General features: G+C 42.7%; 1 protein-coding gene across 5 annotated transcripts in view; it reads right to left on the minus strand.

Annotated features, from left to right (window-relative positions):
- The window catches only part of LOC119912414 (Fc receptor-like A), a 190,262-nt gene that overhangs the window by 75,402 nt on the left and 91,323 nt on the right, over positions 1-23,537 (minus strand). Inside the window, exons 1-6 of one of the 5 annotated variants that reach the window (XM_038731601.1) lie at positions 18,907-19,037; positions 14,443-14,487; positions 8,372-8,614; positions 7,977-8,225; positions 7,087-7,329; positions 6,759-6,980 (exon numbers count right to left, since the gene is read on the minus strand). In XM_038731601.1, coding sequence (XP_038587529.1) covers positions 6,759-6,980; positions 7,087-7,329; positions 7,977-8,225; positions 8,372-8,614; positions 14,443-14,487; positions 18,907-18,937 — 1,033 coding nt within the window. In that variant the 5' untranslated portion in view covers positions 18,938-19,037. Of the gene's footprint in view, positions 1-6,758; positions 6,981-7,086; positions 7,330-7,976; positions 8,226-8,371; positions 8,615-14,442; positions 14,488-18,906; positions 19,045-23,537 lie in introns of those variants that run through there. The other 4 variants (XM_038731604.1, XM_038731603.1, XM_038731605.1 and 1 more) reach the window with 4 other exon arrangements.

The following is a 23,537-nucleotide window of genomic DNA, read 5'->3' on the forward strand; positions in this document are numbered from 1 at the left end:
GTGGGGGGTTCTTTCTAAAATCCATCAGCATTTCTTTAGTTTTTGCTAATGTTAATAAAAGATGACTTGCACCACTCAGTAAAATCATTTAAAATAGTTCCATGCTCAGGGTCGTTGTGGGTCAGCAGCGACACGATCACCGAGTCATCAGCAAACTTAATGATATGTCGCCTGGTGTGCTGGCTTTGGCATGCGTTTGTATATAAAATAAATTGGATTGCGGAGAGGACGCAGCCCTGGGGGGAACCAGTGGAGGAAAAGAGGACATCAGATAAAATGCTATTCACTCTCACGCATTAAGTTAAAAAGTTTAACCAACAGATAAGACAAGGATCGATATTAAAAGTACTCTTTAAAGTCGCTGCTAAAATATGTGGTTGGATGCATTTAAAAGCTGAAGAAAAGTCAATAAAAAGCAGCCGCACAAAACTCTTTGCACTTCTCAAGTTAAAAAGAGTACATGCTGCATCTTCCACTCCGGTCTGTTCGGTCTGTAAGCAAACTGAAACGGATCCAGTAGATCCTGGACAGAGTTCAAAAGTTCGTCCTTCACCATCTTCTCTAACGTCTTCATAGTGAGGGACGTGAGCGCCACAGGCCTAAAGTCGTTAAGAGACTCTGGAGCTTTATTTTTAGGCACCGGAACAATAATTGAGTCTTTCCAAATGCGAGGAACGGTGTGGAGATGTAAGATGTTTTGAAAATAAAACAAATGTCTGGCAGCTGTTCAGCACAGTTCTTTCATATACGGCCTCCAACGCTGTCGGGGACGGGACTTTTCCTTTCCTTTGTACTTCTGAAGAGTGTCAGGACCTGGTTTCTGTCAACCTGGACGTTACCCTGCCCAGAGGTGACGTTATTAAAAACTAACAGCTCCTCACTAATGTAGCATGTCTACTTATGATTTTTAATAAACTTAATACAAATTATGAATTTATACAAATTATGAATTTTAATATTCAGAGAATATTAATTCATACAGCTCTCGTTTTGCAAGGCACCACCGGAGATTTAATGGACGTGAGTCTCCGTACCTCTGGGTAGCGTTTTAATAATTATACAATTATTCACTAGTGATCAGTTAGTTAATATTCGCTCAATTATCTTAAATCATCATCATATCTAAGGGGTAAATTCTCGTGACATGGACTTGGAGGTAGGCAATACACACACACAATTCCTGTGATTACGGTGAAATTTATTAACTAACTACGGTGAAATAAATGCGGTTAAATACACATCAAAGACAAAACAATGGCTAACAAACATGTTCTCTTGTGGGGAGAATTTGATTCATACGGGCAGCTAATGAACGCAAGCTATGAGTTTTAAGGGTTAAAGATAATCTATTAACTAATTATTGGACATCACTGATCACAGAATGCAGGGTTTTAGTTTTACTGCTTGCCGTTTCCCAGCCAGGTTGCTGGTCGGCGGCCTCACGCTGGCGGAGTTCCGTGAGTTCCGTTGCAAGTAAGTTGCTGGAAACGAGGGAAAAGCTGAGGTCGCGGCGCTTTGCATGTGTGGCTTGAAACAAACAAAGAGCTTTCGCTGCGCCGGGCCGAGCGAGCGTGTGTCGCTGCTTTTGTTTGTTGGGGTGTGGTTCCCAGAGGGTAGTCCTTTGTTCCCCTGAGGGAGGGCTTTGTCTCCGGTTTCCTGAGAGACTGTCTTCTTAATCTTTTAATATGTCTATTCAAAAATCCATTTGCACGTATTGTAATCAAATATCTTCCCACAATTAAACCTTAATTGTCAAACAGTTATACCGTTCTTAGTTTTAAGCACTTGATAAAAGGAAAACAATTAGCATTTCCTAGGAATCACATCAGATGAGAGGAACTTAATTAGCTTCCTGGATCATATTGGCTGTTACACGTTCTTACTTAGAGAATATAAGCAAGATACACGAATGGCATCAGATTATGAACAGGTAAATACAGAGTGAAATTTATACATTAAACGACATTTCAGAACAATGGCATGTAATACTTATTTTGTACACTTGGGGGTGCTCGGGTTAAATGAGGAGTAGATATTCAACCTTGAGCTTCACCACTTGACCTAGGAACTGGGGAATTTAGTCATTTAACATTCAGTTCGAGCTGGAAAATTAACTGAGTAGTATAGGATAACATTTCTTTATCATCATTTCTAAAGGAAGTGGCAGATAGACGCTAAAACATAAAAGACGGTAAAACCAGGTTAAAATATTAAAAGATGCTAAAACCAGGTTAAACATTTAAAGACGCTAAAACCAGGTTAAAATATTAAAAAAGTTAAAATCAGGTTAAAACGTTAAAAGACGCTAAAACCAGGTTAAAACATTAAAAGAAGCTAAAACCAGGTTAAAAGACGCTAAAACCAGGTTAAACATTAAAAGACGCTAAAACTTTAAAGACGCTGAAACCAGGTTAAAATGTTAAAAGATGCTAAAACCAGGTTCAACGTTAAAGACGCTAAAACCAGGTTAAACGTTAAAAGACGCTAAAACCAGGTTAAAAGTTTAAAGACGCTGAAACCAGGTTAAAATGTTAAAAGATGCTAAAACCAGGTTCAACGTTAAAGACGCTAAAACCAGGTTAAACGTTAAAAGACGCTAAAACATAAAAGACGGTAAAACCAGGTTAAAATATTAAAAGATGCTAAAACCAGGTTAAACATTTAAAGACTCTAAAACCAGGTTAAAATATTAAAAAAGTAAAAATCAGGTTAAAACGTTAAAAGACGCTAAAACCAGGTTAAAACGTTAAAAGAAGCTAAAACCAGGTTAAAAGACGCTAAAACCAGGTTAAACGTTAAAAGACGCTAAAACCAGGTTAAAACGTTAAAAGACGCTGAAACCAGGTTAAACGTTAAAGACGCTAAAACCAGGTTAAACGTTAAAAGACGCTAAAACCAGGTTAAAATATTAAAAAAGTTAAAATCAGGTTAAAACGTTAAAAGACGCTAAAACCAGGTTAAAACGGTAAAAGACGCTAAAACCAGGTTAAAACATTAAGAGACGCTAAAACCAGGTTAAACGTTAAAAGACGCTAAAACCAGGTTAAAAGACGCTAAAACCAGGTTAAAACATTAAAAGACGCTGAAACCAGGTTAAACGTTAAAGACGCTAAAACCAGGTTAAACGTTAAAAGACGCTAAAACCAGGTTAAAATATTAAAAAAGTTAAAATCAGGTTAAAACGTTAAAAGACGCTAAAACCAGGTTAAAACGGTAAAAGACGCTAAAACCAGGTTAAAACATTAAGAGACGCTAAAACCAGGTTAAACGTTAAAAGACGCTAAAACCAGGTTAAAAGACGCTAAAACCAGGTTAAAACGTTAAAAGACGCTGAAACCAGGTTAAACGTTAAAGACGCTAAAACCAGGTTAAACGTTAAAAGACGCTAAAACCAGGTTAAAACGTTAAAAGACACTAAAACCAGGTTAAAACATTAAAAGCTAAAACCAGGTTAAAATGTTAAAAGCTAAAACCAAGTTAAACGTTAAAGACGCTAAAACCAGGTTAAACGTTAAAAGACGCTAAAACCAGGTTAAATGTTAAAAGATGCTAAAACGTAAAAGACGCTAAAACCAGGTTAAAATGTTAAAAGACGCTACAACCAGGTTAAACGTTAAAAGACGCTAAAACATTAAAGACGCTAAAACCAGGTTAAAATGTTAAAAGACGCTAAAATCAGGTTAAAATGTTAAAAGACGCTACAACCAGGTTAAAACGTTAAAAGACAACACTGTCACTCTGCACTCTGCAGCTGCCTGTCACCATACAGCGCCTCTGTTTCCAAAAGAAACATCCAACTTATGGTTATGGTTAATAAATAATTACACAACTCTGTACAGACACATTTTGTATATTTCAATTCAATTGTTATTATATAGTCTAATATTAAGGAAAATGTTTATGCTGCAATCTTGAGTAGGTAAGTAAATATTTTTGTTCTTTGCAGTCAGTGCTCTCCTACAAATAAAATCTGTATTTGTCTTTTTAAGGAAAAGGTCAACCTGCGTATTTGAAGAACAATTAACACATTAAAACAGGATTTTTATGGAACTCAAAATGTTAACTGAACTGGTTTGAGTATGAGGACATGAGACAATTAGTAACATTAACTGTAAAAAAGGAAACCACAGTAATTCACTCTGTGATTCCTTAACTCATATTTTAATGTAATATTCAGCCAGTCTTTATACTGAAAAATAGAATTCTTGCAATTCAGTTAAAGCTTTTGGTTTTAGTGTGCCACCCCAGGATTTCCAGTTGCCCCCATCTGGCCACCCCAGGAACATTTTCTGGCGGCACCACTGATACCAGATTTATACTTTTCTCACCGTTGGTTTAAGTAACTGCATCTCTCGACGGAACAATTTGAAAGGATTTCTGTGCAATCTAACATTTTGGGCCCTATCCTCTTCTCACTGTATATGCTGCCACTGGGTTCCATTTTCCAGAAACATAACATCTCCTATCACTGTTTTGCTGATGATGTCCAAATCTACTTGCCTACGAAATCCATAACCAAAGAGTCTGTGCAGCCATTGTTAGATTGCTTAAAGGAGGTAAAAACCTGGATGGAGTTAAACTTCCTCACTCTGAATGAAAATAAAACAGAGATCATCACGTGTGGACGTTTAGACATACTGGGTGACCCTCCCAAAATCGATCCTCTATTAAAAATCTTGGTGTTATTTTTGACACCTCATTCACGTTCAATAAGCAAATCAGTGCAGTCGTCAAGACCAGCTTCTTCCAGTTAAGACTTCTAGCTAAAATAGATGGATAGAATGGATGTCAAATAATTTCCTCCAGCTGAACTCAGACAAAACAGAAATCCTGGTCATCAGGTCTCAGCAGATGGCAAATCAAATACTGCCATCTGCTGGTTCCCTAGTAAATCACATTAAGCCTGTGGCAAAGAACCTTGGTGTTTGGTTTGATAGTAATTTAAATTTCGAGCAGCACACCACAAAGCTTGTTCAATCATGTTTTTATCAACTTAGAAATATAGCTAAAATTCCATCTATGTTAACTTTTAAGGACACCGAGACCATTTTACACGTCTTCATCTCATCACGCCTGGATTATTGCAACAGCCTTTTCACCTGTTTAACCCAAAAATCTATTGATCGACTCCAGACTGTCCAGAACTCAGCTGCCAGGCTTTTAACCAGAACAAAGAAATATGACCACATTACTCCTATTTTAGCTTCATTACACTGGCTCCCAGTATGTTTTAGAATTGACTTTAAAATTCTATTGATCACTTTTAAAGCTCTTCATGGCCTCTCGCCTTGTTATATTTCTGACCTTTTAGTCCCATACGCACCAGCACGTACCTTGAGATCCTCGGGCAGAGGTCTGTTGTCTGTTCCAGAGTCTCGACTGAAAACTAAAGGGGACAGAGCGTTTGCTGTCAGGGCCCCGAGGCTCTGGAACAGCCTGCCCGAGGAAATCAGGTCGGCTGAGTCAGTGAACTCTTTTAAGTCCCTTCTTAAAACATACTTTTATAGGAGAGCCTTTCCTGATCTTATTTGACTTTATTTTATCCCTTTTATTTTACTAATTTTATATTTATCTTAAACATGTATTTTAGTCTTTTCAATGTTTTCATGCTTTTATCTTGTATTGTTTTTGTATTATTGTCTCTTGGGTGTTATTGACTTTACACTTGTTAAAGCACTTTGTAACTTGTTTTTGAAAAGTGCTCTTCAAATAAAGATTATTATTATTATTATTATAAAATAAAGGCCTATCTTCCTCCCAAAGACCTTGAAAAAGTCATCCATGCTTTTATTACTGTTCAGCTGGATTACTGTTATTCATTATACATGGGTCTAAATCAGAAATCTTTAAATCGCCTCCAGATAGTCCAAAACGCAGCTGCTCACCTTTTAACTAAAACAAAACATCGTGAGCACATAACGCCTGTCTTGGCCTCCCTCCACTGGCTGTCCGTTATAGGATAGATTTTAAGATGTTATTGCATGTTTCAAGGCCTTGAATGGTCTGGTGCCACCTTATCTGGCCCACCATTCTCCAGTCAGAACACTGAGGTCACCAAATCAGTTGCTCCTGGATGTCCCAAAATCAAAGCTTAAAAATAAAGGTGACACAGACCCTACAAACGTTTATTTGCTGCTTAAGACGCACCTATTTGCAGTAGCGTTTAACCTTCGTTTACCTCTTTTCTGATGTTTGAAGTGTTATTTATGTATTTGACATCGACCCTGTTCAGCACTTTGTTCAGCACAACTGTTGTTGTTTTTAAATGTGCTATAGAAATAAAATTTACATTGACATTGACTTTACAATCTCACCGTGAATTAACCCTCTGAATAAAGGCTGTTTAACTTGTCTGAATGAACCGTCTGAATAAAGGCCGTTTAACTTGTCTGAATTAACCGTCTGAATAAAGGCTGTTTAACTTGTCTGAATTAACCGTCTGAATAAAGGCTGTTTAACTTGTCTGAATTAACCGTCTGAATAAAGGCTGTTTAACTTGTCTGAATGAACCGTCTGAATAAAGGCTGTTTAACTTGTCTGCGCTGGACCTTTCTTTGTTTGATACAATATATAAAGTTATCAACTTGCTAAAATAATTCTCATCAATAAATAATAAAATATATAATACTGCAGTTCTTCTCGTGTCTCTGTTGAGGATCTGAACCTGTAACTCTGCAGCTCTCTCATGTTGTAGTTCAGCACAGACCTGCTCACCAGACCAGTCTGTTCATATCAGGTGAGTCTGGCAGCTTTCTTACCTGTTTGATTCCTGCAGAGCCACAGAACTCCAACCAGGACCAGAACCAGGAGAACCAGAGAACCCACAGCGGCTCCAACAAGGAGGGGAAGGGAGAGAGGGGAGGAGGCTGAGGGAGGAGGAGGAGGAGGAGAAGGAGGAGGAGAGGAAGGAGGAGCAGAAAGAAGGGGAGGAGGAGAAGGAGAAGGAGCAGAGGGAGCAGAAGGAAGAGGAACAGGAGGACCTGCAGGAGGAATCAGTAGAACCTGGATCAGTGCAGTGATCAGTTTATCATCACATCAGCAGGTTAGTTCATATCTATAAACAGGAAGTGATGTCAGTGTCCTGACCTCTGACGCTCAGCCATATCTGAGGAGATTCAGCAGTCTGATCAAAATAACACCAGTAGAAACCTTCATCAGACTGATTGATGTTCCTGATGGTAAACTGTCCTTCAGGTCCAGATCCAAGTTTAGAACCATTCCTGAAGAAAAAGGCTTCTAGTGCGACCTGATCTTTGCTTCTACAGCGCAGAGTGACATCACTTCCTGTCACCACAGGAAGTGTAGGAATCTCCAGAATAACCTGAGAATCTGAAGAAGAAGAAAACAGTTAGACCATCAGACCAGAGCCACATACAGAGTTAGACCATCAGACCAGAACCACATACAGACAGAGTTAGACCCTCAGACCAGAGCCACATACAGACAAAGTTAGACCATCAGACCAGAACCACATACAGAGTTAGACCATCAGACCAGAGCCACATACAGAGTTAGACCATCAGACCAGAACCACATACAGAGTTAGACCATCAGACCAGAGCCACATACAGAGTTAGACCATCAGACCAGAACCACATACAGAGTTAGACCATCAGACCAGAGCCACATACAGACAGAGTTAGACCCTCAGACCAGAGCCACATACAGACAAAGTTAGACCATCAGACCAGAACCACATACAGAGTTAGACCATCAGACCAGAGCCACAGACAGACAGAGTTAGACCATCAGACCAGAGCCACATACAGACAAAGTTAGACCATCAGACCAGAACCACATACAGAGTTAGACCATCAGACCAGAGCCACAGACAGACAGAGTTAGACCATCAGACCAGAGCCACATACAGAGTTAGACCATCAGACCAGAACCTGGATCGGTGCAGTGATCAGTTTATCATCAGGTCAGCAGGTTAGTTCATATCTATAAACAGGAAGTGATGTCAGTGTCCTGACCTGTGATCTTGAGCCGTCTCCGAGGAGATTCACCAGACTTATTATTATAACACGAGTAGAGACCTTCATCAGACTGTTGGAAGTTCCTGATGGTAAACTGTCCTTCAGGTCCAGATCCAAGTTTAGAACCATTCCTGATGAAAAAGGCTTCAAGTGCGACCAGATCTTTGTTTCTACAGCGCAGAGTGACATCACTTCCTGCCACCACAGGTAAAGCTTGGATCTCCAGAATAACCTGAGCATCATCATCTGAAGAAGAAGAAACACAGTCAGACCATCAGACCAGAGCCTGAAGGAGGAATCAGTAGAACCTGGATCAGTACAGTGATCAGTTTATTATCAGGTCAGCAGGTTAGTTCATATCTTTAAACAGGAAGTGATGTCAGTGTCCTGACCTCTGACGCTCAGCCATCTCCGAGGAGATTCTTCAGTCTTATCAAAGTAACACCAGTAGAGACCTTCATCAGACTGACTGATGTTCCTGATGGTAAACTGTCCTTTAGGTCCAGATCCAAGTTTAGAACCATCCCTGAAGAAAAAGGCTTCGAGTGCGACCTGATCTTTGCTGCTACAGCACAGAGTGACATCACTTCCTGTCACCACAGGAAGTGTAGGAATCTCCAGAATAACCTGAGAATCTGAAGAAGAAGAAAACAGTTAGACCAAAGATAGCTACAGTAGTTACTTCAGTCAGCTGTAACGTGGCTGTTTAATCACCGTAGCTACTGAAAGTGTTGTGTTTGCTGTCACAGGAAAGCGTAGCTACAGTAGTTACTTCAGTCAGCTGTAACGTGGCTGTTTAATCACCGTAGCTACTGAAAGTGTTGCGTTCGCTGTCACAGGAAAGCGTAGCTACAGTAGTTACTTCAGTCAGCTGTAACGTGTCTGTTTAGTCAGCGTAGCTACTGAAAGTGTTGCGTTCGCTGTCACGGGAAAGCGTAGCTACAGTAGTTACTTCAGTCAGCTGTAACGTGGCTGTTTAATCACCGTAGCTACTGAAAGTGTTGCGTTCGCTGTCACAGGAAAGCGTAGCTACAGTAGTTACTTCAGTCAGCTGTAACGTGGCTGTTTAATCAGCGTAGCTACTGAAAGTGTTGCGTTCGCTGTCACAGGAAAGCGTAGCTACAGTAGTTACTTCAGTCAGCTGTAACGTGGCTGTTTAATCAGCGTAGCTACTGAAAGTGTTGCGTTCGCTGTCACAGGAAAGCGTAGCTACAGTAGTTACTTCAGTCAGCTGTAACGTGGCTGTTTAATCAGCGTAGCTACTGAAAGTGTTGCGTTCGCTGTCACAAGAAAGCGTAGCTCCAGTAGTTACTTCAGTCAGCTGTAACGTGGCTGTTTAATCAGCGTAGCTACTGAAAGTGTTGCGTTCGCTGTCACAGGAAAACGTAGCTCCAGTAGTTACTTCAGTCAGCTGTAACGTGGCTGTTTAATCAGCGTAGCTACTGAAAGTGTTGCGTTCGCTGTCACAGGAAAGCGTAACTACAGTAGTTACTTCAGTCAGCTGTAACGTGGCTGTTTAATCACCGTAGCTACTGAAAGTGTTGCGTTCGCTGTCACAGGAAAGCGTAGCTCCAGTAGTTACTTCAGTCAGCTGTTACGTGGCTGTTTAATCAGCGTAGCTACTGAAAGTGTTGCGTTCGCTGTCACAGGAAAGCGTAGCTCCAGTAGTTACTTCAGTCAGCTGTAACGTGGCAGTTTAATCAGCGTAGCTACTGAAAGTGTTGTGTTTGCTGTCACAGGAAAGCGTAGCTACAGTAGTTACTTCAGTCAGCTGTAACGTGGCTGTTTAATCACCGTAGCTACTGAAAGTGTTGCGTTCGCTGTCACAGGAAAGCGTAGCTCCAGTAGTTACTTCAGTCAGCTGTAACGTGGCTGTTTAATCAGCGTAGCTACTGAAAGTGTTGCGTTTGCTGTCACAGGAAAGCGTAGCTACAGTAGTTACTTCAGTCAGCTGTAACGTGGCTGTTTAATCAGCGTAGCTACTGAAAGTGTTGCGTTCGGTGTCACAGGAAAGCGTAGCTACAGTAGTTACTTCAGTCAGCTGTTACGTGGCTGTTTAATCACCGTAGCTACTGAAAGTGTTGTGTTCGCTGTCACAGGAAAGCGTAGCTACAGTAGTTACTTCAGTCAGCTGTTACGTGGCTGTTTAATCACCGTAGCTACTGAAAGTGTTGCATTCGGTGTCACGGGAAAGCGTAGCTCCAGTAGTTACTTCAGTCAGCTGTTACGTGGCTGTTTAATCACCGTAGCTACTGAAAGTGTTGCGTTCGCTGTCACGGGAAAGCGTAGCTCCAGTAGTTACTTCAGTCAGCTGTAACGTGGCTGTTTAATCACCGTAGCTACTGAAAGTGTTGCGTTCGCTGTCACAGGAAAGCGTAGCTCCAGTAGTTACTTCAGTCAGCTGTAATGTGGCTGTTTAATCACCGTAGCTACTGAAAGTGTTGCGTTCGCTGTCACAGGAAAGCGTAGCTCCAGTAGTTACTTCAGTCAGCTGTAACGTGGCTGTTTAATCAGCGTAGCTACTGAAAGTGTTGCGTTCGCTGTCACGGGAAAGCGTAGCTCCAGTAGTTACTTCAGTCAGCTGTAACGTGGCTGTTTAATCACCGTAGCTACTGAAAGTGTTGCGTTCGCTGTCACGGGAAAGCGTAGCTACAGTAGTTACTTCAGTCAGCTGTAACGTGGCTGTTTAATCACCGTAGCTACTGACAGTGTTGCGTTTGCTGTCACGGGAAAGCGTAGCTCCAGTAGTTACTTCAGTCAGCTGTAACGTGGCTGTTTAATCACCGTAGCTACTGAAAGTGTTGCGTTCGCTGTCACGGGAAAGCGTAGCTCCAGTAGTTACTTCAGTCAGCTGTAACGTGGCTGTTTAATCACCGTAGCTACTGAAAGTGTTGCGTTCGCTGTCACAGGAAAGCGTAGCTCCAGTAGTTACTTCAGTCAGCTGTAACGTGGCTGTTTAATCACCGTAGCTACTGAAAGTGTTGCGTTCGCTGTCACAGGAAAGCGTAGCTCCAGTAGTTACTTCAGTCAGCTGTAACGTGGCTGTTTAATCAGCGTAGCTACTGAAAGTGTTGCGTTCGCTGTCACGGGAAAGCGTAGCTCCAGTAGTTACTTCAGTCAGCTGTAACGTGGCTGTTTAATCACCGTAGCTACTGAAAGTGTTGCGTTCGCTGTCACGGGAAAGCGTAGCTACAGTAGTTACTTCAGTCAGCTGTAACGTGGCTGTTTAATCACCGTAGCTACTGACAGTGTTGCGTTTGCTGTCACGGGAAAGCGTAGCTACAGTAGTTACTTCAGTCAGCTGTAACGTGGCTGTTTAATCAGCGTAGCTACTGAAAGTGTTGCGTTTGCTGTCACAGGAAAGCGTAGCTCCAGTAGTTACTTCAGTCAGCTGTTACGTGGCTGTTTAATCACCGTAGCTACTGAAAGTGTTGCGTTTGCTGTCACAGGAAAGCGTAGCTCTAGTAGTTACTTCAGTCAGCTGTAACGTGGCTGTTTAATCAGCGTAGCTACTGAAAGTGTTGCGTTCGCTGTCACAGGAAAGCGTAGCTCCAGTAGTTACTTCAGTCAGCTGTAACGTGGCTGTTTAATCACCGTAGCTACTGAAAGTGTTGTGTTTGCTGTCACAGGAAAGCGTAGCTCCAGTAGTTACTTCAGTCAGCTGTAACGTGGCTGTTTAATCACCGTAGCTACTGAAAGTGTTGTGTTTGCTGTCACAGGAAAGCGTAGCTACAGTAGTTTCTTCAGTCAGCTGTAACGTGGCTGTTTAATCACCGTAGCTACTGAAAGTGTTGTGTTTGCTGTCACAGGAAAGCGTAGCTACAGTAGTTACTTCAGTCAGCTGTAACGTGGCTGTTTAATCACCGTAGCTACTGAAAGTGTTGCGTTCGGTGTCGCAAGAAAGCGTAGCTCCAGTAGTTACTTCAGTCAGCTGTAACGTGGCTGTTTAATCACCGTAGCTACTGAAAGTGTTGCGTTCGCTGTCACAGGAAAACGTAGCTCCAGTAGTTACTTCAGTCAGCTGTAACGTGGCTGTTTAATCAGCGTAGCTACTGAAAGTGTTGCGTTCGCTGTCACAGGAAAACGTAGCTACAGTAGTTACTTCAGTCAGCTGTAACGTGGCTGTTTAATCACCGTAGCTACTGAAAGTGTTGCGTTCGCTGTCACAGGAAAGCGTAGCTCCAGTAGTTACTTCAGTCAGCTGTAACGTGGCTGTTTAATCACCGTAGCTACTGAAAGTGTTGCGTTCGCTGTCAAAGGAAAGCGTAGCTCCAGTAGTTACTTCAGTCAGCTGTAACGTGGCTGTTTAATCAGCGTAGCTACTGAAAGTGTTGCGTTCGCTGTCACGGGAAAGCGTAGCTCCAGTAGTTACTTCAGTCAGCTGTAACGTGGCTGTTTAATCAGCGTAGCTACTGACAGTGTTGCGTTTGCTGTCACAGGAAAGCGTAGCTCCAGTAGTTACTTCAGTCAGCTGTAACGTGGCTGTTTAATCACCGTAGCTACTGAAAGTGTTGCGTTCGCTGTCACAGGAAAACGTAGCTACAGTAGTTACTTCAGTCCGCTGTAACGTGGCTGTTTAATCAGCGTAGCTACTGAAAGTGTTGCGTTCGCTGTCACAGGAAAGCGTAGCTCCAGTAGTTACTTCAGTCAGCTGTGACGTGGCTGTTTCAGCAGTCAAGTTTTAACGACCCGTCATAATGATGGCATGTAAATTTAAATGATCCACTGTCGAGGGTTTTTTCAGCGGTGGAGACACATTGGGATGACGTATGAAAAGAGCGTTTTTTTTCCTACCAGCGTGTGTGGTGACGTCTGGACCATGGCGGCTGTGGCGGATGGCGTATATCCTACTCAGTGTCTACGGACGGAGTTGCACCGTGTCGTTGTAGACCGCACATAGCGGTAGAATGCTTGAAGTCAGCGTATCTAGTTGCGTTGTGACGTTGATCTTGAAGAATTGCTGGGTCATCACAATGACGTTAACTTCCTATTGTGATCAACCGTGTACAGACTGACTGGCTGGCTGTGTGTGTGTGTTTCTGTGTATCTGCACCGTTTTAAGCGCTAAATCAAGGTGCCCAAGCTCCACACCGTAGGTACCAGAGGTTTTCTCTGTGAAGACTGGGGCTGTTCCTTCTTTTTTGGTGGTATTTTTTTTTTTAGGAACTGAACATTTACTTTGGCTTCTATTTTGTGATGGACTGAGAACTGTTTCCTGTGTTTCAATGAACTAATGACCGAGTTTTCTTTGTGTATGACTATAACTTTAGGAAGTCTGTTAATGGACATTATTATGAATGTTATGGCTATTTTTGGTGAGCAATATACTTTCTAATCACTGAAAAACCTGGTTGTTGATGCTTCTTTTGCTATTAATGATTTTATTCCAAGGGTTTATGTGGACAGAGATTGACGTGACTATACGTATATCCTTGTAACGGGCATGTGTCTGTGTGCGTGACGACTATTTGTCAGGACATCCCTGACTGGCACCCCATAAAATAAAATAAAAAATAGTTGCGTGCCAAACCGTTACAAAGTGTTGCGTGTCATGCCGTTGCATCTAAAATAGATGATTCACCATCAAACAAGAAGGTGTTGTAACTTGACTGTACAAGGTCAGAACTGCACCAAATTTACAAGTTTGATAAGAGTCCCGCCTTGAACACATCTACATGCCAACGTTGACGTTTGCTACACATTTCAACTACATGTATGAAATTTTTGAAAAAATCGGCCATTTTGGATTGAATGGTCCATTTTTGGTGATTTACAGGCTTCCTACTTTAACAAACTCCTCCTAGAGAATTAATCCCAATGACTTAAATTTTTCGCTGTCTAGTCTAAAGCCATTGACGATTAAAAGTTGTAAAATCTGTGGGTTTTCCTGAAACGGCGTGCTCACCATGAACACATCTACATGCCAATATTCAGTTACAGTTGTAGCGCCACCTACTGGCAACAAAGGAAGTAAGCTCTGTGTGACACTTATCATGCGATTTAAATTATACTTTCACAATATGTTCCACACTTGAAGTACTGGGACACAACGAAGAGTTACCGGGTTCTCTCTAGCGAAGAGAGATAATTCAGAGCTGAACGCTGCTTGCAGCTTTAATTATATTAATCTTCACTCGTGCTTCTCTGCTTGTGCCAAGCTGGCAAGTTTCCAATCACCACAGTTGTTATTGCAGCCATCTGTGTGCACCCAGAGCTCTGTGACACTACTTCATATTTATACAGAAACTGGACAAAGCAGAAGCCTGCTGAGAGAAAAGTAAGCAAGGAGGTTGAACTACACGGTAAGTTCTGAAAATATGTGTCTGTCACTTGATTCCAGCTGGTTGTATTTAGCTATGAAACAAGTTAGCATCACATAGAGAGAGCGACAGGTAATCAGACAAACAGATTAAAGGTGTTTTCTTATTCTTTAGTGTCAGTGGTTGTTTTCACTTCAGCTCACCTGCAGAAACAGTCAGCCCAGACAGCTGCAGCAGCACGGACACACCTGCAACAGGAAGTCAGAGGTCACTGAAGGTCAGAGGTGAGTGGTGGGGAGGAGGGGTGGGCTCCTAATAATCCACGAGCTCCCCTTAAAACATGATTTGTGAAATCTCTAAAATGTACAGAGTAAAATAACTGGTTAGGGACGATGCAGAGTGAGCAGAGGTCTGATCTGTCAAAGATGGGCTTTAACTGTGTTACTGTTTGAGTCCTGTTGAGTCCCGGTTTGAAACTAAAATATCAGAAACAATAAACACAGCAGTGCGAGTGTAACTGGTGACTCGGTGCGTCAGGAATCAGAGGTCAGTGTGTTTCTTCTTCAGGTTTGGTGAAACTCAGCGTGGACGTTAATAACCATGGAAATTTCACAGTTAAAGAAGTGACACATGAAACTCCGATAAGATCAGAGCAGCATTTAAGTTTTCCTGTGTGATGACAGTTCAGCTAGAAACTGGTTCAAACTGCCTCCTTCTCCTTTTATATGTCACCAAACTAACTGCCAGCAGTCACAATGTGAACAGAGTCACTAAGTGATTGGACGACACATGTGCATGACCTTCCTCATCTACACAAAGTTAGGACTTTGAGGAAAGCCCAGTCCGTCCTGGCTGATCCACTCCGTCTACAGCAGATCCAACCTGCCACAGACTGCAGAACTCACTGTCCCAGCTGCCATTGGCCTTTTAAATAACAATGTGATTTTATATTTACTGTGTATCGTCTGTCTGATGACTGCTGGCTGTACGACCACTTGGGGAAAATAACCATGACCTGTTTGTCCCTCTGGGCTTACCGTAGCTGTATGTACTCACTGCTGACACCATTCAGTACTACACACCTGTAAAGTCGCCTCGCTGCCGTTGACACTTCTGTACCTGCTGAACTTTAGTGCTGCTCACAGCTGCTGTTGGAAAGATGTTCTATTGATCATAGTTTAAAAACAAATCAGTACTGAAATATGAAGGAGTTTGTATTTTGTCATTCTACATCCTGGTGCAGAGGCCTGTTCACAGGGGCTGATGGGACGCCTCGATAACACAGCGTTAATAACAGCATTAATGACAGCGTTAAAAACACTGAAACAACATGAGATACAGCTGGATATTCAGTACTTTCTTGCTCTGTTTCAACACATATGAAACCTGTGTGATGAGGAAAACTCCTTTCCAACAATTAACTGATCAGGACATGTCGTTTAAGTCTCACATTAAATTTCAAGGACCGCCTTTTTTCACCTACGTAATATTGTGAAAATCAGGAACATCCTGTCTAAAAATGATGCAGAAAAACTAGTCCATGCATTTGTTACTTCTAGGCTGGATTACTGCAATTCCTTATTATCAGGCTGCTCGAAAAAGTCCGTTAAGACTCTTCAGCTGATCCAGAATGCTGCAGCACGTGTTCTGACAGGAACCAGGAAAAGAGATCACATTTCTCCTGTTTTAGCTTCTTTGCATTGGCTTCCAGTAAAATCCAGAATAGAATTTAAAATCATTCTTCTTACCTACAAAGCTCTTAATGGTCAGGCACCATCTTATCTTAAAGAGCTCATAGTACCTTACTACCCCACCAGAGCACTGCGCTCCCAGAATGCAGGGTTACTTGTGGTTCCTAGAGTCTCCAAAAGTAGACTAGGAGCCAGAGCGTTCAGCTATCAAGCTCCTCTCCTGTGGAACCAGGTTCCAGTTTGGGTTCAGGAGGCAGACACCATCTCCACATTTAAGAGTAGGCTTAAGACTTTCCTCTTTGATAAAGCTTATAGTTAGGGCTGGCTCAGGTGAGTCCTGAACCATCCCTTAGTTATGCTGCTATAGGCCTAGACTGCCGGGGGATTTCCCATGATGCACTGAGCTCCTCTCTCCTCTACTTTCTCTCCCTCTGTATGCAACCTCATCCCATTATTGCATGTTACTAACACAACTTCTCCCCTTTCTGGTAGTCTTGTGCTTTCTCGTCCCTCTCCTCTCTCCTCCTATCACTTCCTGCAGGTGTTTCTGGCTCTGGAGCTGTGGAGTCTGGATCTGTGGTTGCGGGTCACCTGCTGCCCCCGTGTTCCTGCTCGACACCCTCTGCTGCAACGACTATTGTTACTAGTCCTATTGTTATTATTGTTATTATAATCATTAACATTACGATTGTTATCATTAACACTACTATAAATATCTGTACCATTTTTCATTTAGTCTATAGCAACATCACCTTTACTGTCTGTACCTCTGTGTGGATATTGTGTAGGCTGCCTCCCTCCCCTCTCTTTTTCTGTCTCTCTCTCTCTCACACACCCCAACCGGTGGAGGCAGATGGCCGCCCACCCTGAGTCATGGTTCTGCTCGAGGTTTCTGCCTCTTAAAGGAAGTTTTTCCTTGCCTCTGTCTCCTAGTGCTGCTCTTGGTGGGAACTGTTGGGCTTCTGTAAATAACACTATAGAGTACGGACTCTAGACAGAGAAGATGGATGGTTTGAAAGAGGTGTCAAGGAAGCATCTACACCAGGGTGGAGAAGCCGTCATTGAACAGGGGAGGGGGTCTACGCCACCACTTATCCCCCACTTACAATGCTGTCCTTTCATCACTTCCCAGGAAACTCAACAAACGTAACCTATTGGCCTCAGGTGAAGATACCAACGATGGTCGTTCAGTCTTGGCCACAGGTAGTCTTAACGACTGTAACGACTGTCGTCACAGCAACAAGGAACACTAACGAACCAGCGGTATCGATGACCCGGGCCAACGACCCCACTGAGGTTAAATAGCTGAGCTTCCCTGCCAGTCAGTCAGAACTGAAGAAGTCCTTCGGATGAGGGACGAAACGTCTTCCAGTATCTTCAACCAAGTCCAGTTGCCCTTGATTTTAACCTTCGTTGGATAACTATGACCTGGATGACTGAGAATCTTCATAGAGTTCGGTCTAGACCTGCTCTTTATGAAAAGCGCTGTGAGATAACTGTTGTTGTGATTTGGCGCTATATAAATAAAATTGAATTGAATTGAAAATTGTTGTTTCCTTTGTATTAGAGGAAACGGAGGGAAGAAACAGGAAGAAATACAATAAATGAAAAAGAGAACGGTTTACTGTAGCAGAAGGCTGAAGTTTGTGTTTAAAGCTTGGGAGTCATTTCATTTCTTGCACTCCAAATGAAATAACTGGTCAGTCACAGGGCAGCGAGTGCTTTTACCGCTGATACTTTAAGTACTTTACCAGGATTCTGCAGGACTTTTACATGTACTGCAGTATTTTCCTTTGTACTGATTCAGCACCTAGTTAGAAGTGGATCAGTTTAACTGCAGCAGCAGCTTCACTCATTCACCAGCTGCTTCGTGTTCACGCTCACAGAGCAGACTGGACTTTATTTATAACATTTTACCACAAACGTGTTTCCTGTTTTTCAGAGTCAGAGGAGGGACGGGGAGGAAAGAGTGAGGAACAAAGTTTCCTTTCTGCAAAATCTGATGACGGGTTTCCTCTTAATGTCAGGGAGTCATTTCATCATCATCCGAACACAATCAAGCCCACAGCTGATCAACAAACACAAATACATCCACAAATAGCAGCTCTCTGCCTGCTGGTGATCAACAAAGACATTCTGACGCATCAGCTGCTGGAACGTTGTCGACATGAACAGGACTGAATGTGAGATCTGATATGATGTTTCTGACTCCGCCTCCATTCATTATCATTATCATCGTCCTGCTGATTCATTAAGGGCTGCAGCTAACTAGCATGTTTCAGGACATGGCATGATTTATGATGATGTATGTTTATTAATGTGTTTATATGAAGTTTGAAGCCAAATATTTTAAACATCAGATGAACCTGGTGTACAGTGAGCGAGCGAGTTTGTGTCAAACTGACTCAACCACAGAGAAGAATCCTCGTGTTGTAACAGATGAACCGTGTGACTGCAGCGCTCAGCTAAAACATTCTTCTGTTACAAATATTAAACATTAAACCGTCTGATAGTTTCTAAGTTTTCTAACTTTGGTTTTTGTTTGAGTGCAGCCTCTGAGATGTGATGCATGGATAAATGAGTGATTCAATGAATGGATGAATAAATGGATGGATGGATGAGTGATTAAATGAATGGATTAATAAATGCATGGATGCATGGATGGATGGATGGATGAGTGATTGAATGAATGGATGAATAAATGCATGGATGGATGAGTGATTGAATGAATGGATGAATAAATGGATGGATGGATGAGTGATTGAATGAATGGATGAATAAATGCATGGATGGATGAGTGATTGAATGAATGGATGAATAAATGGATGGATGGATGAGTGATTGAATGATGGATGAATAAATGCATGGATGGATGAGTGATTGAATGAATGGATGAATAAATGCATGGATGGATGAGTGATTGAATGAATGGATGAATAAATGCATGGATGGATAGTATCTGTGTGTTGGACTCACCGAGCAGCAGAGACACAGATGAAGCCTTCATGTTGTCTGGATGTCGACTGTCAGTCAGTTTGAACAGCAGAGTGACGCCTTCAGCTTCACTTCCTTATTAACACACTCAGCGCATCATTGGCTGCGCTGCATGATACCCTGCTGCTCATGATTGGTGCTTCAGGAAGCTGCTCTCCACTTCACCAGGTAGCCCCGCCCTCAACGCTATGAACCAATCACAACAGCAGAAAGGTCAGCTGTCTGAACCAATAATTAGTTTATTTATTATCATGTGGTTATATACCTGTAGCTGGGGCCCCTGTATAGCTGAGGGCCCACTGTTACTGAGGCCCTGTGAAGCAGGGGCCCCTCTGTGGCTGCGGCCCTGTGTAGCAGGGGCCCTTCTGTGGCTGAGGGCCTGTGTAGCAGGGGCCCCTCTGTGGCTGAGGCCCTGTGAAGCTGGGGCTCCTCTGTAGCTGAGGCCCTGTGTAGCAGGGGCCCACTGTAGCTGAGGCCCTGTGTAGCAGGGGCCCCTCTGTGGCTGAGGCCCTGTGAAGCAGGGGCCCCTCTGTAGCTGAGGCCCTGTGAAGCAGGGGCCCCTCTGCAGCTGAGGCCCTGTGTAGGTGGGTCAGTCAAAACGAGCACCTGTTATCAACAACTCAGATTCTCAATTCTCAATCTAATCAAGGATTAAAACACAACCTGGTCCAATATTACTTCACGACTCGTGGTTTCACTGGAAGTTGAATGTAGTGCTGCTGGCTGTGTGCAGTGTTTGCTTTAACAAAATGGCCAAGTAGGGCCCCTCACCACAAAGGCAGGATGATGAAACACGCTTTCACTCAGGCTGAGGGCTCAGTTGAGGAGAAAGTCGGCTTGATGGTTCTTCCAATGGCAAACTTCTCCATGACTGTGATAATGAAGTCACGTAGCTGCTGAATCAGCTGGCTTTTGATGGACAGCATGGCCAAGGCCCTGAGGCGTGGCTGGCCCTTGGCAAGTGAATGTTTTTGGAAATGCATCTGAATATTCCCAGATTCAAAGAGTCAGCCGACTCATCGTGGACGTACAGAGCCGTTTCACATTTTCCACACAGTTTCCTAAATGTTATGATCCGACTGAGCACGTACCTGTTTTCCTCCACCTGCTTGTTTTGCTGCTTAATTGAGCCCCTGCATGCGCTGTCAATATGGACAGCGATGATTTGGAGCACATGTGGAGCTGGCATGGGCCGGACCACGAGCTGGCAAGAGGAGCAGGAGTCGGCTGGAGATCACGCACACGGCTTACTGGCCGAAGGCTAGCAGCGCAAGCAGGCCGTGGATCAGGCAGGACTGGCAGGTGGCCAACTGCCAAGGTGCTAGCCAGACAGGAAACAAGCAGAGGGCTAGCTGCTGGGGTGCTAGTGTTCAAAAAACTTTTTGCCCACCTTGGCAATCGACGGCGCAACCATGGCCTTGCGGCTACCTCCCGCTGAGCCTTGATGAGGGCAGCTTGCCGGGATTTGCGGCTTGATGCAAACTGCCAGATAGTCCATAATTCGGCCAAAACGTCCAAAAACATCTCCATCTCCATTTTAAAGTCTGCTGGGCTCATAACGGTCCGGTCATTCTGTCACAAGTTTGAGGAAGTGCAAACAGGAGAGAGCCCACACGCAAGGAGCACAGGTTTTAATTTTAATTTAATTTTTTTAAAAAACACAAAAACTCAGGGTTACATGCAGTTTGGGTGTAAAACGTCCAAACAGAGAATCAGGCAACACAGAGAGAGGTGACAGGGATGAGACTAAAACAGAGAGACAGTGAGGCAGAGGGATCATTGGGAGAACAGACATAACACACGCAGAGAACAAGAACTAACAATTAACAGACAGACAGGCAGACAGAAACAGCACACAGAGAAATCAGGAAAGGATCATGACATCGATCATATGTATTCTGTATCAATTATTAGAGCTAGAATCGCTGAAAGTAAATGCACCTTGGCATGTTTTATTGACTTTCAAAAAGCCTTTGACTGGATTAATAGAGACCTGCTTGCCTTTAAACTCACTGAAGCAGGAGTGGATGGAAAATTCTATAAAACACTGCAAACAATGTCTAGTGCTATAGTTGCTAGTGTCGAGATTAACGATTTATTTACTGATTGGTTTGATTCACCTTTTGGAGTAAAACAAGGGGATACACTCTCCAACACTTTTTGCTTTATTCGTGAATGATTTAGTGAACAAATTATGGATGTTAATTTAGGAATATCCCTTGATGATACTAAACTGGGAATTTTATTATATGCGGATGATATAATCTTACTGACTGGGTCTGAATTACAGAAAATGTTAAATGTGGTTAATCTGTGCACATATAATGCTTTTTAGAAAGAAAGGCACAGAAACAAGTACAAATTCATTTAGTTTTGGCTCAGTCACTTTAGACTATGTTAGTGCAAATAAATATATGGGTTTCTTTCTTGATAATTTCTGAGGTTGGTATTAAGTCTCTCATTGACCCTGGCGGGAGAGCCCTGGGATCACTTATCAATAAACTGAAAGTATGTAAGGAACTTGGATATTCTACATATACTCGCCTTCATGATGCATGCATTTCTCCTATACTGAACTATGCTGCAGGGATGTGGGACCTGAAAGAATCCAAAACGGAAGATACCATACAGAATAGAGCTAAACGATGTTTTCTGAGGGTTCATAAATTTGCTCTGATCCATGAATTCAGGGAGATATGGGCTGGGTACCAGGAGCTGTACAGAGAAAATGTGAAAAGGTACGACTGTAGAACCGTCTAATTAAAATGGATGAAGACAGAGTAAATAAGAGAGTATTTGGGTGGTTAGTATTGATGACGTATATCTATAGTATTTATCTGTAACATCTATCTTTAGCATCTATGACATTCATCTATAATATCTATATATAGCAATTATCTATAGCATCCATCTATGACATCTATCTATAGCATTTGTCTATGGCGCAAATCTATAGCATCTATCACATCTATCTATAGCATCCATCTATGACATATCTATAGAATTTCTCTATGACATTTATCTATGATATCTATATATAGCAATTATCGATAGCATCCATCTTTAACATCTTTCTTTGGCATTTATCTATGACATCTATCTATGATATCTATATACAGGTGCTGGTCATATAATTAGAATATCATCAAAAAGTTAATTTATTTCAGTAATTCCATTCAAAAAGTGAAACTTGTATACTGTATACATTCATTCCACACAAATCAGTATCTCAGAAAATTAGAATATTGTGAAAAGGTTCAATATTGAAGACACCTGGTGCCACACTCTAATCAGCTAATTAACTCAAAACACCTGCAAAGGCCTTTAAATGGTCTCTCAGTCTAGTTCTGTAGGCTACACAATCACGGGGGAAGAATGCTGGCTTGACAGCTGTCCAAAAGACGACCATTGACACTTTGCACAAGGAGGGCAAGACACAAAAGGTCATTGCTAAAGAGGCTGGCTGTTCACAGAGCTCTGTGTCCAAGCACATTAATAGAGAGGCGAAGGGAAGGAAAAGATGTGGTAGAAAAAAGTGGACAAGCAACAGGGATAACCGCACCCTGGAGAGGATTGTGAAACAAAACCCATACAAAAATGTGGGGGAGATTCACAAAGAGTGGACTGCAGCTGGAGTCAGTGCTTCAAGAACCACCACGCACAGACGTATGCAAGACATGGGTTTCAGCTGTCGCATTCCTTGTGTCAAGCCACTCTTGAACAAGACACAACGTCAGAAGCGTCTCGCCTGGGCTAAAGTCAAAAAGGACTGGACTGCTGCTGAGTGGTCCAAAGTTATGTTCTCTGATGAAAGTAAATTTTGCATTTCCTTTGGAAATCAAGGTCCCAGAGTCTGGAGGAAGAGAGGAGAGGCAGAGAATCCACGTTGCTTGAAGTCCAGTGTAGAGTTTCCACAGTCAGTGATGGTTTGGGGTGCCATGTCATCTGCTGGTGTTCGTCCACTGTGTTTTCTGAGGTCCAAGGTCAACGCAGCCATCTACCAGGAAGTTTTAGAGCACTTCATGCTTCCTGCTGCTGACCAACTTTATGGAGATGCAGATTTCATTTTCCAACAGGTTTATGCACCTGCACACAGTGCCAAAGCTACCAGTACCTGGTTTAAAGACCATGGTATCCCTGTTCTTAATTGGGTTGGGTTGGTCAACTGTCAAACAAATCACAGAGCGGAGGAGTCAGTGCATGTTGAGGCGCACAATGCGCAGAAGTCACCAACTTTCTGCAGAGTCAAGAGCTACAGACCTCCAAATGTCGTGTAGCTCAATGCAAAGCGTCGGATGCAGTGGTGTAAAGCAGGCCACCACTGGACACTAGAGCAGTGGAGACGTGTTCTCTGGAGTGACGAATTACGCTTCTCTGTGTGGCAATCTGATGGACGCGTCTGGGTTTGGTGGTTGGCAGAAAAACCTGACTGCATTGTACCAAGTGTAAAGTTTGGTGGAGGGTGGGTTATGGTTTGGGGTTTTTACTCAGGGATTGGGCTTGGCCCCATAGTTCCAGTGAAAGGAACTGTTCAGCCTACCAAGACATTTTGGACAATTTCCCAACTTTGGGAAAGTTTCAGTTTGGGGATGGCCCATTCCTGTTCCAACATG

The sequence above is a fragment of the Micropterus salmoides genome, unplaced genomic scaffold (assembly GCF_014851395.1).
Source record: "Micropterus salmoides isolate LMB-PRFRI ecotype aquatic unplaced genomic scaffold, ASM1485139v1 Ms_hic_scaffold_2, whole genome shotgun sequence".
NCBI lineage: Eukaryota > Metazoa > Chordata > Actinopteri > Centrarchiformes > Centrarchidae > Micropterus > Micropterus salmoides.